Source organism: Struthio camelus, unplaced genomic scaffold, assembly GCF_040807025.1.
Source record: "Struthio camelus isolate bStrCam1 unplaced genomic scaffold, bStrCam1.hap1 HAP1_SCAFFOLD_71, whole genome shotgun sequence".
In the NCBI taxonomy this organism is placed as follows: Eukaryota; Metazoa; Chordata; class Aves; order Struthioniformes; family Struthionidae; genus Struthio; species Struthio camelus.
Window position 1 is genome coordinate 317,945 of NW_027182652.1, and position 19,483 is coordinate 337,427.

The 19,483-nt window shown below is 54.5% G+C and overlaps 1 protein-coding gene across 1 annotated transcript; it reads right to left on the minus strand.

Annotated features, from left to right (window-relative positions):
* Positions 1–1,661: 1,661 nt before the first annotated feature.
* LOC138065121 (olfactory receptor 6B1-like) lies at positions 1,662–2,681 on the minus strand. Its single transcript, XM_068929312.1, is given in 1 exon segment — positions 1,662–2,681. A coding segment is annotated over 1 exon segment (1,020 nt).
* Between the last annotated feature and the right edge of the window lie 16,802 nt (positions 2,682–19,483).

A 19,483-nucleotide genomic window follows, 5' to 3' on the forward strand; every position in this document is an offset into this window, starting at 1 on the left:
CCATAGGAGCCAGCAGTGCATGCTTGCACTAATGAGGCCAGCTGCATATGGGGCTGCTTCAGGAAGACCATGGCCACCCAGGCAAGGGCAGTCCCCATCCCCCTTGACTCAGCACTGGTGTGGCCACATCTGGAAGAGTGTGTCCCCGTGTGGGCTGCCCAGTGCTGGAGGAATGGGGAGGACCTGGAGAAGGTCCAGGGGAGGTCTCCCAAGATGGGGGTAGGGTCCTGAAGCACAAAGCCTGTATGGAGGGGCTGAGGGATGTGGCCTTCTTTAGCCTGGTGAAGGGGAGGCTAAGGGCATTCCAGTAGGAGCCTGTGAGTGCTTGAAGGGTGGTTTCAGAGGTGATGGAGAGTTTCTTGGTAATAGGAAATAGCAAGAGAAGGAGAAAGAGACAAAACAATTATGAGATACATTATGAGAAGTTCAGGCTGAACTTTTGGAAACTGGGATGTCACTTGTGCTGTGGTTCAACAGGACACCCAGAGGGAGTTGGTGGGGAGCCCCTGGCTTTGTGTCTGGATGAAAAGCAAGAGAGGGCAGAGAGCCATCAGTAAAGGTGGTCAGATGGCTGGGGGAGAGCACCCTGGCCTGTATGCCCAGGAGTACAGCCAGTAGCTCAAGGGAAGTGAACATCCACCTTTGCTCACCACTCGTTGGACCTCCATTTAGATGCTGTGCCCAGAGTTGGGCCCCCCACTACAGGAACAACATTGACAAACTTGAGCAAGCTCAGGGGAGGTCCCCCAAGGGGCTCAGGGGCTGGAGCCCTTGCCGTGGGAGGGGAGGCTGAGGGAGCTGGCCTTGTTCAGCCTGGGGAAGAGAGGGTTTCAGGGGGACCTGAGGGTAACCTCTGGCTCCTCTGAGCAGTGCACGGTGTGAGGATGAGAGTCAACAGGCATAAGCTGAAACGAAAGAAGTTCTGACTGGAGATGGGGAGAAACTTTCTAAAATGAGGGCTGAGAGACAGAGGCAACCGAGACAAGTTGTGCAGTCTCCATCCATGGAGCTTCTCAAGACCCAGCTGGATAAACCCCTGAGTAACCTGATCTGACCTCATAGGTCACCAGCTTTGACCTGGAGGTTGGGCTTGAGACCCACTGAGGTCCCTTCCCACCTGAAGTTTCCTATGATCCTACAATCCTAAGTCTCAGCTCATTTCTCCCACTCTGTTTCCCTCTTCCAAAGAGTGATTCAAAATGCTGCAGCAGATGGACAGAGGACAGCATAGATATTGCTATTGAGACAGTTTCTGGCAGCTCAGCACTGAGTCAGTTAATCTTGTGAAAAGGAAGGAGAAAAGACCACTTGTCCTTGCAGAGATGGGAAAGGAAGCTCAGGGGCTGGGAAATAATAGGGGCAGTAAACTGGGATATTAGCCAAGATGTGAAATCGCTGGACATGACAAGGGTTGCCCCATTGGAGCTTATTAAAGGGTCATAGCTCTAGGTGTGGGATTTGTTTCATGTACCCTTAGCCATCTAGAAACACACACATACACACATCTTTTTCATCAGACTTTTATTAGATGACCTGGAGAAATATTTGTGTTTTTCTAATGACCTCTTCCCTCCCTTTCCGTATCAACCTCACAAAACGCATACTCCCTGAGGGGTTCCTGGTGGTGAGCACACACCTTCCCCCACTGTCTCCTTGGCAGTTCACATATGCACCAGAGGTGATTTTACCACCCTGGCACAGCAGTACTTGGAGCTCATGGAGCTGGCCAAAGCTCTGCTGAGCCCTTTCCTCAGGGCCTCCCTGACCTCCCTGTTGCACAGGCTGTAGATGAGGGGATTGACCAGGGGTGTGAGGATGGTATAGAAAAAGGAGAACACTTTGTTGAGCTGCCTCAGCTGGGGGGTTCTGGGCATCAGGTAGACAATGATGGTGGCATAGAAAACAGTGACAACAGTGAGGTGAGAGGAACAGGTGGAGAAGGCCTTCTGCTTGCCCTTGCTAGATGGGATCCTCAGGATGGCAGCTATGATGCACACGTAGGAGGCCAGTGTGACTAAGAAAGGGAAAACTGTATTCAGGATAGATATTATGGAAGCTAGTAGTGTGATCACCCTGGTGTCACTGCAGAGAAGCTTCAGCACAGGGGTAAAATCACAGAAGAAATGGTCAATAACATTGGGGCCACAAAACCTTAAGTGGGATAAGAAAGAAGTGACTACTGTAGAGATAAGCACTCCCAGTAGCCAAGAGGCTGCTGCCAGCTGTAGAGAGACCTTCTAGCTCATGAGGCTTGCATAGAGCAGGGGCTGGCATATGGCCAAGTACCGATCGTAGGACATCATGGCCAGCAGGTAACACTCACTAACTGCAAAGGAAACTAAGAAATAGAGCTGAGCCATACGGCCATGAGCAGAAATGGTCCTGTTGCCGGTCAGGAAGCTGGCCAGCAGCCGGGGCAGGATGGTGGAGCTGTAGCAGGTCTCCAAGGAGGACAGGTTGCCCAGGAAGAAGTACATGGGGGTGTGCAGGTGCCGGTCTGCCACCACCAGCACAACAATGAGCATGTTCGCCACCATCGTTCCTGAGTAGATGATGAGCGAGAGGAGGAAGAGCGGTGTCTGGAGTGAGGGGACATTCCTCATTCCCAGCAGGAGAAACTCCATTGGAAATGTGCGATTGTCCCATTCCCCTTCCTCCACAGAGCACCACAGGTCCCTCATTCCTCTTTTCCTAACGAGGCAACCTACAAGAAAAAACATCTGTTTCTTTCCTTCTTTCTTGTGCAGAAGAATCAGGAAGGAAGTTGCTGTCAGAGAAAACACGGAGCCTGGCACTTCCCTGACCGCATTGGTGTTCCCTTTAGGGCCCTCATGACTACTGAAAGGAGGGAACTAGGTTTTTCCACAGAGTTAAGCCATGCATCTGTGAGCTGCCCCTCGGAGGTGCTCCTTTCCTGCTTGGAGTAGAGGCAGAGGACAGAAAGCATTCACTCCGACTGTGACAGTGTCTTTCTGGCACCCAAAGTTATTCTGAATAGCAGCCACCATTCCTAGCAGGCCAGGAGACCCCTTTCTGCGAGCACATCATGCCAGGTGCCCTTTTCCTCAGGGCAGGAGCATGGGCCCTGCACCAAACGGCTGACCTCAGCTCTCCGAAGCAGTTGTATTTGGAAGGGACAGGGCGTGTGCTTCCTTCGACAGTGCGTGGCTCAGGAGTGGACATCCCCGGCACTGTGCAGCAGGACTTCCTTAGAGAGCTCTCAGAGAGCCTTTGCGTGGGCTTGAGAGAGAAAAGGGAGCTGGACCTGAGAGAAGATGGACACTTGAGCTATCAGCCAATATGAGGAGAAGAGATTTGGTGCAGGGCAAGAGGGAAGAGGACAGGGGAGATCATTCGCTTGGTGTAGATCCCCCTCCAGGATGGTTTGGGAGGGGCTTGGGGCTGCCTGGTGGCACAGCCCAGCAGCTGAACCTCAGCACTGCCAGCTGTGCTCACGGAGCTCTGGGCTGGCTCAGGGGCAGCAAAGGCACAAACTAACTCTGCACCAACAGACAAGCTCCCCAGCACTCTGCTCTGCTAACAAGGGTATCAGAAGAAACGTGTGGAGGGAAGGGGGAGCTGGAGTAGAAGACACCCAGGAAAGGACATGCCCATCACTTTCCTCACCCGTAGATGCCACTGTGCAAAGCCTAAAGAGCTAAAAAGGAACGGACCTGACTCAGAAGACACAACACAAAGCTGCAGGCCTCTGGATGAGGTGGTGATCTCTGCACTGATGGTGTTGGGCAATGATGATGGAGGTTGGGGTCTCGCCCTCTGCTTCTTGCCCACCACGTCCTTCTCTTCCCTGAGCTCTCTGCAAACCACAACCCAGCGCTCAGGCATTGCTCCGCCCTTGCCATCTTCTTTCAGCCCCTCCTGCAGTTGTGTCCAGCAGCAGTTGAATCCCCCCTGCTCTCTGCAGTGTCCTGGGGTTTAAAGCACTAACGAGTCTCTGAAGGCTCCTGCTGCAGCTGGTCTCTCCCCAGGGACTGCAGAGAGGGAGCAATGTGTAATTGGCTCTCCAAGGAGACTGAAACCTCTGACCTGCTGGAAACTTTGTGAACACTTCTGGCACATAGCTTGCGCCATATCTCTGGTCACTCAAACTCTGGGACATGCTCCTTTGAAAGGGAAACTGAGGCAGAGGACTGAGGAACCAGGACAACGCAAAGTCAGGAGAGATGCTGTGAATGGGATTCCACTCACCTCCCTGCAGACATCTGTCTGTTCACTGCCTCACTCAGGTTGAGAGAGCCCTGGTGGCCTGAGCTGGTCCCTCCAGCCCCCCACCATGGTCAGTGGGGAGGGAGAGGCCGAGCCCCAGGCATTTCCTCCCTGCCACGGAGACTTGCCTTGGGTAATGGGGTGAGTCCCCCTCTCGGGTGCCAGACTCTGTCCCCTGAGGTGAGAGGGCCTCCGAACTCTCCCTGAGGCACAGAATCATAGAATCACAGAATCGTTTAGGTTGGAAGGGACCTCTGGAGATCATCTCGTCCAACCTCCCTGCTCAAGCAGGGTCACCTAGAGCACATTGCCCAGGATCACATCCAGACGGCTTTTGAATATCTCCAGCGAAGGAGACTCCACTACCTCTCTGGGCAACCTGTTCCAATGCTCTGTCACCCTCACAGGGAAGAAGTTTTTCCTCAGGTTCAGATGGAGCTGCCTGTGGTTCAGTTTGTGCCCATTGCCTCTTGTCCTGTCGCTGGGCACCACGGAGAAGAGGCTGGCCTCATCCTCTTGACACTCCCCCTTCAGATGCTTGTACACGTTGATGAGATCGCCTCTCAAGCTTCTCTTCCCCAGGCTGAACAGGCCCAGCTCTTGCAGTCTTTCTTCCTAGGAGAGGTGCTCCAGCCCTCTAATCCTCTTGGTAGCCCTCGGCTGGACTCTCTCCAGGAGTGCCATGTCTCTCTTGTACTGGGGAGCCCAGAACTGGACACAGTACTCCAGGTGAGGCCTCCCCAGGGCTGAGGAGAGGGGCAGGATCACCTCCCTCCACCTGCTGGCAACACTCTGCCTAATGCACCCCAGCATACCATGGGCCTTCTTGGCCACAAGGGCACACTGCTGCCTCATGTTTAACTTGTTGTCCACCAGCACTCCCAGGTCCTTCTCTGCAGAGCCACTTTGCAGCAGGTCAACCCCCAGCCTGTCCTGGTGCATGGGATTATTCCTGCCTAGGTGCAGGACCTTGCACTTGCCTTTGTTGAACTTCAGGAGGTTCCTCTCCGCCCACCTCTCCAGCCTGTCCAGGTCCCTCTGAATGGCAGCACAGCCTTCTGGTGTGTTAGCCTCTCCCCCCAGTTTAGTATCATCAGCAAACTTGCTGAGGGTGCACTCTGTCCCTTCCTCCAGGTCATTGAGGAATACATTGAACAAGACTGGACCCAGGACTGAGCCCTGGGGGACACCACTAGCCACAGGCCTCCAGCTAGACTGTGCCACTGACCACAACCCTCTGAGCTCGGCCATCCAGCCAGTTCTCCATCCACCTCACTGTCCTGGAAGGCTTGGTCAAGCATGATTTCCCTTTGGTGAATCCATGCTGACTCCTCCTGATCACCTTCTTGTCCTCCACATGCTTAGTGAGGACCTCCAGGATCACCTTTCCAGGGATGGAGGGGAGGCTGACAGGCCTGTAGATTCCTGGCTCCTCCTTCTTACCCTTTTTGAAGACTGGAGTGACATGGGCTTTCTTCCATTCGTCAGGCACCTCTCCTGTTCTCCAGGACCCTTCAAAAATGAAGAAGAGTGGCCTAGCGATAACATCCACTTCTCTAAGGGAAGCAGGTGGGACTTGGGGCACAGGAGCTATAACACTCAGCTACAGAGGCGAGTGGAAAAGGGTTCGATGTTAACAAGAGCGAAGTAGGTCCCCAGGGGCTGATGGGAGAACTGGCCGGGCTGGGGAGGGGAGGAGGAGGGTTGTCCACACATGTCCCGTACCAGAAATCCTGCCTTTCCTACACATCCAGGTTTCATTAGGAGACCCTCTGAATCAATAGGAATCCAGCAATGTGGATAACAGGGATTCTCGGGGCTGAAAAAAGAAGAAAACTGTGAAAGCCAGCATCCGATTTTTTTTTGGTCGCTCATTGAAATCTTCCTCTTGTAAGTGCCCTCCTGAGAGCTCTCCACTTAGCCTCACAAGAACTGAGACCTCAAGAAAATGCTGGGGAGTGGCATGGCTTGTTAGGGCTTCTGACCTTTTAATCCCCCCTCGAGTGTATGTGGTGCTGAGCCCATGAACCTCAGATACTGAGAGGGAACTGAGAAAAACACTGAAGAAGTTAAAGTCAGAATTAAATCCCAAGTTTCGGGGAGTGTTAATGGGTCCCCCTGAGGACCATTACCAACAAAGCCTCCCAGGGGCTGAGGAGAGCAGAAAGTTGGAGGCACTTGTTACAGGTTGGCAAAGGAAATGTGCAGGTGGCTGTGACACCAAGTCCACCTTGCTGTGTGTTATCAGACAGCATGGGCCAGCACTGACACCCAGCCCCTGCACAGGGTGGTGCTTTCACTCCGACTTGGCTCAGGGCTCTTTGTGGGGGCAGGGAGAGGGTGGGGGTGTGCAAGACTTCGTGCAGGATGAGACAGCACCTCCTGGGCTCTCTGAGGGTGGGGACGTAATGAGGACCTGGGGCCGTCAGAAACACAGTGTCTCCTTGGCCTCAGTGGCAGACACCAGAGAAAGCCAAGAGCACAAAGACCTCCGTCCTGTCGGAGGCTTTCAGCCTTGGCAGTGCCCTCAGTCGTCTCCACCCCAGGCTGCCCTGTGCTGTCCCCCTCCTGTGTCTGTGTCCCTGCAGCCTGTAGACACCCAGCCTGCTTCCCCACTTTGCTCTCCCCCAGCCATCTGACCACCTTTACTGATGGCTCTCTGCCCTCTCTTGCTTTTCATCCAGACACAAAGCCAGGGGCTCCCCACCAACTCCCTCTGGGTGTCCTGTTGAACCACAGCACAAGTGACATCCCAGTTTCCAAAAGTTCAGCCTGAACTTCTCATAATGTATCTCATAATTGTTTTGTCTCTTTCTCCTTCTCTTGCTATTTCCTATTACCAAGAAACTCTCCATCACCTCTGAAACCACCCTTCAAGCACTCACAGGCTCCTACTGGAATGCCCTTAGCCTCCCCTTCACCAGGCTAAAGAAGGCCACATCCCTCAGCCCCTCCATACAGGCTTTGTGCTTCAGGACCCTACCCCCATCTTGGGAGACCTCCCCTGGACCTTCTCCAGGTCCTCCCCATTCCTCCAGCACTGGGCAGCCCACACGGGGACACACTCTTCCAGATGTGGCCACACCAGCGCTGAGTCAAGGGGGATGGGGACTGCCCTTGCCTGGGTGGCCATGGTCTTCCTGAAGCAGCCCCATATGCAGCTGGCCTCATTAGTGCAAGCATGCACTGCTGGCTCCTATGGCATCCCTTGTCATGTCCAGGCCCTTCTCCTCAGGGTCACTCCTCTGACGGTCAGCTCTCAGCCTGCCCTGATGCACAGCGTTTTACAGAATCACAGAATCACAGAATGGTTTAGGTTGGAAGGGACCTCTGGAGATCATCTCGTCCAACCTCCCTGCTCAAGCAGGGTCACCTAGAGCATATTGCCCAGGATCACATCCAGACGGCTTTTGAATATCTCCAGCGAAGGAGACTCCACTACCTCTCTGGGCAACCTGTTCCAATGCTCTGTCACTCTCACAGGGAAGAAGTTTTTCCTCAGGTTCAGATGGAGCTGCCTGTGGTTCAGTTTGTGCCCATTGCCTCTTGTCCTGTCGCTGGGCACCACGGAGAAGAGGCTGGCCTCATCCTCTTGACACTCCCCCTTCAGATACTTGTACACGTTGATGAGATCGCCTCTCAAGCTTCTCTTCCCCAGGCTGAACAGGCCCAGCTCTTGCAGTCTTTCTTCCTAGGAGAGGTGCTCCAGCCCTCTAATCCTCTTGGTAGCCCTCCGCTGGACTCTCTCCAGGAGTGCCATGTCTCTCTTGTACTGGGGAGCCCAGAACTGGACACAGTACTCCAGGTGAGGCCTCCCCAGGGCTGAGGAGAGGGGCAGGATCACCTCCCTCCACCTGCTGGCAACACTCTGCCTAATGCACCCCAGCATACCATGGGCCTTCTTGGCCACAAGGGCACACTGCTGCCTCATGCTTCACTTGTTGCCCACCAGCACTCCCAGGTCCTTCTCGGCAGAGCCACTTTGCAGCAGGTCAACCCCCAGCCTGTCCTGGTGCATGGGATTATTCCTGCCTAGGTGCAGGACCTTGCACTTGCCTTTGTTGAACTTCAGGAGGTTCCTCTCCGCCCACCTCTCCAGCCTGTCCAGGTCCCTCTGAATGGCAGCACAGCCTTCTGGTGTGTTAGCCTCTCCCCCCAGTTTAGTATCATCAGCAAACTTGCTGAGGGTGCACTCTGTCCCTTCCTCCAGGTCATTGAGGAATACATTGAACAAGACTGGACCCAGGACTGAGCCCTGGGGGACACCACTAGCCACAGGCCTCCAGCTAGACTGTGCCACTGACCACAACCCTCTGAGCTCGGCCATCCAGCCAGTTCTCCATCCACCTCACTGTCCTGGAAGGCTTGGTCAAGCATGATTTCCCTTTGGTGAATCCATGCTGACTCCTCCTGATCACCTTCTTGTCCTCCACATGCTTAGTGAGGACCTCCAGGATCACCTTTCCAGGGATGGAGGGGAGGCTGACAGGCCTGTAGATTCCTGGCTCCTCCTTCTTACCCTTTTTGAAGACTGGAGTGACATGGGCTTTCTTCCATTCGTCAGGCACCTCTCCTGTTCTCCAGGACCCTTCAAAAATGAAGAAGAGTGGCCTAGCGATAACATCCACTTCTCTAAGGGAAGCAGGTGGGACTTGGGGCACAGGAGCTATAACACTCAGCTACAGAGGCGAGTGGAAAAGGGTTCGATGTTAACAAGAGCGAAGTAGGTCCCCAGGGGCTGATGGGAGAACTGGCCGGGCTGGGGAGGGGAGGAGGAGGGTTGTCCACACATGTCCCGTACCAGAAATCCTGCCTTTCCTACACATCCAGGTTTCATTAGGAGACCCTCTGAATCAATAGGAATCCAGCAATGTGGATAACAGGGATTCTCGGGGCTGAAAAAAGAAGAAAACTGTGAAAGCCAGCATCCGATTTTTTTTTGGTCGCTCATTGAAATCTTCCTCTTGTAAGTGCCCTCCTGAGAGCTCTCCACTTAGCCTCACAAGAACTGAGACCTCAAGAAAATGCTGGGGAGTGGCATGGCTTGTTAGGGCTTCTGACCTTTTAATCCCCCCTCGAGTGTATGTGGTGCTGAGCCCATGAACCTCAGATACTGAGAGGGAACTGAGAAAAACACTGAAGAAGTTAAAGTCAGAATTAAATCCCAAGTTTCGGGGAGTGTTAATGGGTCCCCCTGAGGACCATTACCAACAAAGCCTCCCAGGGGCTGAGGAGAGCAGAAAGTTGGAGGCACTTGTTACAGGTTGGCAAAGGAAATGTGCAGGTGGCTGTGACACCAAGTCCACCTTGCTGTGTGTTATCAGACAGCATGGGCCAGCACTGACACCCAGCCCCTGCACAGGGTGGTGCTTTCGCTCCGACTTGGCTCAGGGCTCTTTGTGGGGGCAGGGAGAGGGTGGGGGTGTGCAAGACTTCGTGCAGGATGAGACAGCACCTCCTGGGCTCTCTGAGGGTGGGGACGTAATGAGGACCTGGGGCCGTCAGAAACACAGTGTCTCCTTGGCCTCAGTGGCAGACACCAGAGAAAGCCAAGAGCACAAAGACCTCCGTCCTGTCGGAGGCTTTCAGCCTTGGCAGTGCCCTCAGTCGTCTCCACCCCAGGCTGCCCTGTGCTGTCCCCCTCCTGTGTCTGTGTCCCTGCAGCCTGTAGACACCCAGCCTGCTTCCCCACTTTGCTCTCCCCCAGCCATCTGACCACCTTTACTGATGGCTCTCTGCCCTCTCTTGCTTTTCATCCAGACACAAAGCCAGGGGCTCCCCACCAACTCCCTCTGGGTGTCCTGTTGAACCACAGCACAAGTGACATCCCAGTTTCCAAAAGTTCAGCCTGAACTTCTCATAATGTATCTCATAATTGTTTTGTCTCTTTCTCCTTCTCTTGCTATTTCCTATTACCAAGAAACTCTCCATCACCTCTGAAACCACCCTTCAAGCACTCCCAGGCTCCTACTGGAATGCCCTTAGCCTCCCCTTCACCAGGCTAAAGAAGGCCACATCCCTCAGCCCCTCCATACAGGCTTTGTGCTTCAGGACCCTACCCCCACCTTGGGAGACCTCCCCTGGACCTTCTCCAGGTCCTCCCCATTCCTCCAGCACTGGGCAGCCCACACGGGGACACACTCTTCCAGATGTGGCCACACCAGTGCTGAGTCAAGGGGGATGGGGACTGCCCTTGCCTGGGTGGCCATGGTCTTCCTGAAGCAGCCCCATATGCAGCTGGCCTCATTAGTGCAAGCATGCACTGCTGGCTCCTATGGCATCCCTTGTCATGTCCAGGCCCTTCTCCTCAGGGTCACTCCTCTGACGGTCAGCTCTCAGCCTGCCCTGATGCACAGCGTTTTACAGAATCACAGAATCACAGAATCGTTTAGGTTGGAAGGGACCTCTGGAGATCATCTCGTCCAACCTCCCTGCTCAAGCAGGGTCACCTAGAGCACATTGCCCAGGATCACATCCAGACGGCTTTTGAATATCTCCAGCGAAGGAGACTCCACTACCTCTCTGGGCAACCTGTTCCAATGCTCTGTCACCCTCACAGGGAAGAAGTTTTTCCTCAGGTTCAGATGGAGCTGCCTGTGGTTCAGTTTGTGCCCATTGCCTCTTGTCCTGTCGCTGGGCACCACGGAGAAGAGGCTGGCCTCATCCTCTTGACACTCCCCCTTCAGATGCTTGTACACGTTGATGAGATCGCCTCTCAAGCTTCTCTTCCCCAGGCTGAACAGGCCCAGCTCTTGCAGTCTTTCTTCCTAGGAGAGGTGCTCCAGCCCTCTAATCCTCTTGGTAGCCCTCGGCTGGACTCTCTCCAGGAGTGCCATGTCTCTCTTGTACTGGGGAGCCCAGAACTGGACACAGTACTCCAGGTGAGGCCTCCCCAGGGCTGAGGAGAGGGGCAGGATCACCTCCCTCCACCTGCTGGCAACACTCTGCCTAATGCACCCCAGCATACCATGGGCCTTCTTGGCCACAAGGGCACACTGCTGCCTCATGTTTAACTTGTTGTCCACCAGCACTCCCAGGTCCTTCTCTGCAGAGCCACTTTGCAGCAGGTCAACCCCCAGCCTGTCCTGGTGCATGGGATTATTCCTGCCTAGGTGCAGGACCTTGCACTTGCCTTTGTTGAACTTCAGGAGGTTCCTCTCCGCCCACCTCTCCAGCCTGTCCAGGTCCCTCTGAATGGCAGCACAGCCTTCTGGTGTGTTAGCCTCTCCCCCCAGTTTAGTATCATCAGCAAACTTGCTGAGGGTGCACTCTGTCCCTTCCTCCAGGTCATTGAGGAATACATTGAACAAGACTGGACCCAGGACTGAGCCCTGGGGGACACCACTAGCCACAGGCCTCCAGCTAGACTGTGCCACTGACCACAACCCTCTGAGCTCGGCCATCCAGCCAGTTCTCCATCCACCTCACTGTCCTGGAAGGCTTGGTCAAGCATGATTTCCCTTTGGTGAATCCATGCTGACTCCTCCTGATCACCTTCTTGTCCTCCACATGCTTAGTGAGGACCTCCAGGATCACCTTTCCAGGGATGGAGGGGAGGCTGACAGGCCTGTAGATTCCTGGCTCCTCCTTCTTACCCTTTTTGAAGACTGGAGTGACATGGGCTTTCTTCCATTCGTCAGGCACCTCTCCTGTTCTCCAGGACCCTTCAAAAATGAAGAAGAGTGGCCTAGCGATAACATCCACTTCTCTAAGGGAAGCAGGTGGGACTTGGGGCACAGGAGCTATAACACTCAGCTACAGAGGCGAGTGGAAAAGGGTTCGATGTTAACAAGAGCGAAGTAGGTCCCCAGGGGCTGATGGGAGAACTGGCCGGGCTGGGGAGGGGAGGAGGAGGGTTGTCCACACATGTCCCGTACCAGAAATCCTGCCTTTCCTACACATCCAGGTTTCATTAGGAGACCCTCTGAATCAATAGGAATCCAGCAATGTGGATAACAGGGATTCTCGGGGCTGAAAAAAGAAGAAAACTGTGAAAGCCAGCATCCGATTTTTTTTTGGTCGCTCATTGAAATCTTCCTCTTGTAAGTGCCCTCCTGAGAGCTCTCCACTTAGCCTCACAAGAACTGAGACCTCAAGAAAATGCTGGGGAGTGGCATGGCTTGTTAGGGCTTCTGACCTTTTAATCCCCCCTCGAGTGTATGTGGTGCTGAGCCCATGAACCTCAGATACTGAGAGGGAACTGAGAAAAACACTGAAGAAGTTAAAGTCAGAATTAAATCCCAAGTTTCGGGGAGTGTTAATGGGTCCCCCTGAGGACCATTACCAACAAAGCCTCCCAGGGGCTGAGGAGAGCAGAAAGTTGGAGGCACTTGTTACAGGTTGGCAAAGGAAATGTGCAGGTGGCTGTGACACCAAGTCCACCTTGCTGTGTGTTATCAGACAGCATGGGCCAGCACTGACACCCAGCCCCTGCACAGGGTGGTGCTTTCGCTCCGACTTGGCTCAGGGCTCTTTGTGGGGGCAGGGAGAGGGTGGGGGTGTGCAAGACTTCGTGCAGGATGAGACAGCACCTCCTGGGCTCTCTGAGGGTGGGGACGTAATGAGGACCTGGGGCCGTCAGAAACACAGTGTCTCCTTGGCCTCAGTGGCAGACACCAGAGAAAGCCAAGAGCACAAAGACCTCCGTCCTGTCGGAGGCTTTCAGCCTTGGCAGTGCCCTCAGTCGTCTCCACCCCAGGCTGCCCTGTGCTGTCCCCCTCCTGTGTCTGTGTCCCTGCAGCCTGTAGACACCCAGCCTGCTTCCCCACTTTGCTCTCCCCCAGCCATCTGACCACCTTTACTGATGGCTCTCTGCCCTCTCTTGCTTTTCATCCAGACACAAAGCCAGGGGCTCCCCACCAACTCCCTCTGGGTGTCCTGTTGAACCACAGCACAAGTGACATCCCAGTTTCCAAAAGTTCAGCCTGAACTTCTCATAATGTATCTCATAATTGTTTTGTCTCTTTCTCCTTCTCTTGCTATTTCCTATTACCAAGAAACTCTCCATCACCTCTGAAACCACCCTTCAAGCACTCACAGGCTCCTACTGGAATGCCCTTAGCCTCCCCTTCACCAGGCTAAAGAAGGCCACATCCCTCAGCCCCTCCATACAGGCTTTGTGCTTCAGGACCCTACCCCCACCTTGGGAGACCTCCCCTGGACCTTCTCCAGGTCCTCCCCATTCCTCCAGCACTGGGCAGCCCACACGGGGACACACTCTTCCAGATGTGGCCACACCAGTGCTGAGTCAAGGGGGATGGGGACTGCCCTTGCCTGGGTGGCCATGGTCTTCCTGAAGCAGCCCCATATGCAGCTGGCCTCATTAGTGCAAGCATGCACTGCTGGCTCCTATGGCATCCCTTGTCATGTCCAGGCCCTTCTCCTCAGGGTCACTCCTCTGACGGTCAGCTCTCAGCCTGCCCTGATGCACAGCGTTTTACAGAATCACAGAATCACAGAATCGTTTAGGTTGGAAGGGACCTCTGGAGATCATCTCGTCCAACCTCCCTGCTCAAGCAGGGTCACCTAGAGCACATTGCCCAGGATCACATCCAGACGGCTTTTGAATATCTCCAGCGAAGGAGACTCCACTACCTCTCTGGGCAACCTGTTCCAATGCTCTGTCACCCTCACAGGGAAGAAGTTTTTCCTCAGGTTCAGATGGAGCTGCCTGTGGTTCAGTTTGTGCCCATTGCCTCTTGTCCTGTCGCTGGGCACCACGGAGAAGAGGCTGGCCTCATCCTCTTGACACTCCCCCTTCAGATGCTTGTACACGTTGATGAGATCGCCTCTCAAGCTTCTCTTCCCCAGGCTGAACAGGCCCAGCTCTTGCAGTCTTTCTTCCTAGGAGAGGTGCTCCAGCCCTCTAATCCTCTTGGTAGCCCTCGGCTGGACTCTCTCCAGGAGTGCCATGTCTCTCTTGTACTGGGGAGCCCAGAACTGGACACAGTACTCCAGGTGAGGCCTCCCCAGGGCTGAGGAGAGGGGCAGGATCACCTCCCTCCACCTGCTGGCAACACTCTGCCTAATGCACCCCAGCATACCATGGGCCTTCTTGGCCACAAGGGCACACTGCTGCCTCATGTTTAACTTGTTGTCCACCAGCACTCCCAGGTCCTTCTCTGCAGAGCCACTTTGCAGCAGGTCAACCCCCAGCCTGTCCTGGTGCATGGGATTATTCCTGCCTAGGTGCAGGACCTTGCACTTGCCTTTGTTGAACTTCAGGAGGTTCCTCTCCGCCCACCTCTGCAGCCTGTCCAGGTCCCTCTGAATGGCAGCACAGCCTTCTGGTGTGTTAGCCTCTCCCCCCAGTTTAGTATCATCAGCAAACTTGCTGAGGGTGCACTCTGTCCCTTCCTCCAGGTCATTGAGGAATACATTGAACAAGACTGGACCCAGGACTGAGCCCTGGGGGACACCACTAGCCACAGGCCTCCAGCTAGACTGTGCCACTGACCACAACCCTCTGAGCTCGGCCATCCAGCCAGTTCTCCATCCACCTCACTGTCCTGGAAGGCTTGGTCAAGCATGATTTCCCTTTGGTGAATCCATGCTGACTCCTCCTGATCACCTTCTTGTCCTCCACATGCTTAGTGAGGACCTCCAGGATCACCTTTCCAGGGATGGAGGGGAGGCTGACAGGCCTGTAGATTCCTGGCTCCTCCTTCTTACCCTTTTTGAAGACTGGAGTGACATGGGCTTTCTTCCATTCGTCAGGCACCTCTCCTGTTCTCCAGGACCCTTCAAAAATGAAGAAGAGTGGCCTAGCGATAACATCCACTTCTCTAAGGGAAGCAGGTGGGACTTGGGGCACAGGAGCTATAACACTCAGCTACAGAGGCGAGTGGAAAAGGGTTCGATGTTAACAAGAGCGAAGTAGGTCCCCAGGGGCTGATGGGAGAACTGGCCGGGCTGGGGAGGGGAGGAGGAGGGTTGTCCACACATGTCCCGTACCAGAAATCCTGCCTTTCCTACACATCCAGGTTTCATTAGGAGACCCTCTGAATCAATAGGAATCCAGCAATGTGGATAACAGGGATTCTCGGGGCTGAAAAAAGAAGAAAACTGTGAAAGCCAGCATCCGATTTTTTTTTGGTCGCTCATTGAAATCTTCCTCTTGTAAGTGCCCTCCTGAGAGCTCTCCACTTAGCCTCACAAGAACTGAGACCTCAAGAAAATGCTGGGGAGTGGCATGGCTTGTTAGGGCTTCTGACCTTTTAATCCCCCCTCGAGTGTATGTGGTGCTGAGCCCATGAACCTCAGATACTGAGAGGGAACTGAGAAAAACACTGAAGAAGTTAAAGTCAGAATTAAATCCCAAGTTTCGGGGAGTGTTAATGGGTCCCCCTGAGGACCATTACCAACAAAGCCTCCCAGGGGCTGAGGAGAGCAGAAAGTTGGAGGCACTTGTTACAGGTTGGCAAAGGAAATGTGCAGGTGGCTGTGACACCAAGTCCACCTTGCTGTGTGTTATCAGACAGCATGGGCCAGCACTGACACCCAGCCCCTGCACAGGGTGGTGCTTTCGCTCCGACTTGGCTCAGGGCTCTTTGTGGGGGCAGGGAGAGGGTGGGGGTGTGCAAGACTTCGTGCAGGATGAGACAGCACCTCCTGGGCTCTCTGAGGGTGGGGACGTAATGAGGACCTGGGGCCGTCAGAAACACAGTGTCTCCTTGGCCTCAGTGGCAGACACCAGAGAAAGCCAAGAGCACAAAGACCTCCGTCCTGTCGGAGGCTTTCAGCCTTGGCAGTGCCCTCAGTCGTCTCCACCCCAGGCTGCCCTGTGCTGTCCCCCTCCTGTGTCTGTGTCCCTGCAGCCTGTAGACACCCAGCCTGCTTCCCCACTTTGCTCTCCCCCAGCCATCTGACCACCTTTACTGATGGCTCTCTGCCCTCTCTTGCTTTTCATCCAGACACAAAGCCAGGGGCTCCCCACCAACTCCCTCTGGGTGTCCTGTTGAACCACAGCACAAGTGACATCCCAGTTTCCAAAAGTTCAGCCTGAACTTCTCATAATGTATCTCATAATTGTTTTGTCTCTTTCTCCTTCTCTTGCTATTTCCTATTACCAAGAAACTCTCCATCACCTCTGAAACCACCCTTCAAGCACTCACAGGCTCCTACTGGAATGCCCTTAGCCTCCCCTTCACCAGGCTAAAGAAGGCCACATCCCTCAGCCCCTCCATACAGGCTTTGTGCTTCAGGACCCTACCCCCACCTTGGGAGACCTCCCCTGGACCTTCTCCAGGTCCTCCCCATTCCTCCAGCACTGGGCAGCCCACACGGGGACACACTCTTCCAGATGTGGCCACACCAGTGCTGAGTCAAGGGGGATGGGGACTGCCCTTGCCTGGGTGGCCATGGTCTTCCTGAAGCAGCCCCATATGCAGCTGGCCTCATTAGTGCAAGCATGCACTGCTGGCTCCTATGGCATCCCTTGTCATGTCCAGGCCCTTCTCCTCAGGGTCACTCCTCTGACGGTCAGCTCTCAGCCTGCCCTGATGCACAGCGTTTTACAGAATCACAGAATCACAGAATCGTTTAGGTTGGAAGGGACCTCTGGAGATCATCTCGTCCAACCTCCCTGCTCAAGCAGGGTCACCTAGAGCACATTGCCCAGGATCACATCCAGACGGCTTTTGAATATCTCCAGCGAAGGAGACTCCACTACCTCTCTGGGCAACCTGTTCCAATGCTCTGTCACCCTCACAGGGAAGAAGTTTTTCCTCAGGTTCAGATGGAGCTGCCTGTGGTTCAGTTTGTGCCCATTGCCTCTTGTCCTGTCGCTGGGCACCACGGAGAAGAGGCTGGCCTCATCCTCTTGACACTCCCCCTTCAGATGCTTGTACACGTTGATGAGATCGCCTCTCAAGCTTCTCTTCCCCAGGCTGAACAGGCCCAGCTCTTGCAGTCTTTCTTCCTAGGAGAGGTGCTCCAGCCCTCTAATCCTCTTGGTAGCCCTCGGCTGGACTCTCTCCAGGAGTGCCATGTCTCTCTTGTACTGGGGAGCCCAGAACTGGACACAGTACTCCAGGTGAGGCCTCCCCAGGGCTGAGGAGAGGGGCAGGATCACCTCCCTCCACCTGCTGGCAACACTCTGCCTAATGCACCCCAGCATACCATGGGCCTTCTTGGCCACAAGGGCACACTGCTGCCTCATGTTTAACTTGTTGTCCACCAGCACTCCCAGGTCCTTCTCTGCAGAGCCACTTTGCAGCAGGTCAACCCCCAGCCTGTCCTGGTGCATGGGATTATTCCTGCCTAGGTGCAGGACCTTGCACTTGCCTTTGTTGAACTTCAGGAGGTTCCTCTCCGCCCACCTCTCCAGCCTGTCCAGGTCCCTCTGAATGGCAGCACAGCCTTCTGGTGTGTTAGCCTCTCCCCCCAGTTTAGTATCATCAGCAAACTTGCTGAGGGTGCACTCTGTCCCTTCCTCCAGGTCATTGAGGAATACATTGAACAAGACTGGACCCAGGACTGAGCCCTGGGGGACACCACTAGCCACAGGCCTCCAGCTAGACTGTGCCACTGACCACAACCCTCTGAGCTCGGCCATCCAGCCAGTTCTCCATCCACCTCACTGTCCTGGAAGGCTTGGTCAAGCATGATTTCCCTTTGGTGAATCCATGCTGACTCCTCCTGATCACCTTCTTGTCCTCCACATGCTTAGTGAGGACCTCCAGGATCACCTTTCCAGGGATGGAGGGGAGGCTGACAGGCCTGTAGATTCCTGGCTCCTCCTTCTTACCCTTTTTGAAGACTGGAGTGACATGGGCTTTCTTCCATTCGTCAGGCACCTCTCCTGTTCTCCAGGACCCTTCAAAAATGAAGAAGAGTGGCCTAGCGATAACATCCACTTCTCTAAGGGAAGCAGGTGGGACTTGGGGCACAGGAGCTATAACACTCAGCTACAGAGGCGAGTGGAAAAGGGTTCGATGTTAACAAGAGCGAAGTAGGTCCCCAGGGGCTGATGGGAGAACTGGCCGGGCTGGGGAGGGGAGGAGGAGGGTTGTCCACACATGTCCCGTACCAGAAATCCTGCCTTTCCTACACATCCAGGTTTCATTAGGAGACCCTCTGAATCAATAGGAATCCAGCAATGTGGATAACAGGGATTCTCGGGGCTGAAAAAAGAAGAAAACTGTGAAAGCCAGCATCCGATTTTTTTTTGGTCGCTCATTGAAATCTTCCTCTTGTAAGTGCCCTCCTGAGAGCTCTCCACTTAGCCTCACAAGAACTGAGACCTCAAGAAAATGCTGGGGAGTGGCATGGCTTGTTAGGGCTTCTGACCTTTTAATCCCCCCTCGAGTGTATGTGGTGCTGAGCCCATGAACCTCAGATACTGAGAGGGAACTGAGAAAAACACTGAAGAAGTTAAAGTCAGAATTAAATCCCAAGTTTCGGGGAGTGTTAATGGGTCCCCCTGAGGACCATTACCAACAAAGCCTCCCAGGGGCTGAGGAGAGCAGAAAGTTGGAGGCACTTGTTACAGGTTGGCAAAGGAAATGTGCAGGTGGCTGTGACACCAAGTCCACCTTGCTGTGTGTTATCAGACAGCATGGGCCAGCACTGACACCCAGCCCCTGCACAGGGTGGTGCTTTCGCTCCGACTTGGCTCAGGGCTCTTTGTGGGGGCAGGGAGAGGGTGGGGGTGTGCAAGACTTCGTGCAGGATGAGACAGCACCTCCTGGGCTCTCTGAGGGTGGGGACGTAATGAGGACCTGGGGCCGTCAGAAACACAGTGTCTCCTTGGCCTCAGTGGCAGACACCAGAGAAAGCCAAGAGCACAAAGACCTCCGTCCTGTCGGAGGCTTTCAGCCTTGGCAGTGCCCTCAGTCGTCTCCACCCCAGGCTGCCCTGTGCTGTCCCCCTCCTGTGTCTGTGTCCCTGCAGCCTGTAGACACCCAGCCTGCTTCCCCACTTTGCTCTCCCCCAGCCATCTGACCACCTTTACTGATGGCTCTCTGCCCTCTCTTGCTTTTCATCCAGACACAAAGCCAGGGGCTCCCCACCAACTCCCTCTGGGTGTCCTGTTGAACCACAGCACAAGTGACATCCCAGTTTCCAAAAGTTCAGCCTGAACTTCTCATAATGTATCTCATAATTGTTTTGTCTCTTTCTCCTTCTCTTGCTATTTCCTATTACCAAGAAACTCTCCATCACCTCTGAAACCACCCTTCAAGCACTCACAGGCTCCTACTGGAATGCCCTTAGCCTCCCCTTCACCAGGCTAAAGAAGGCCACATCCCTCAGCCCC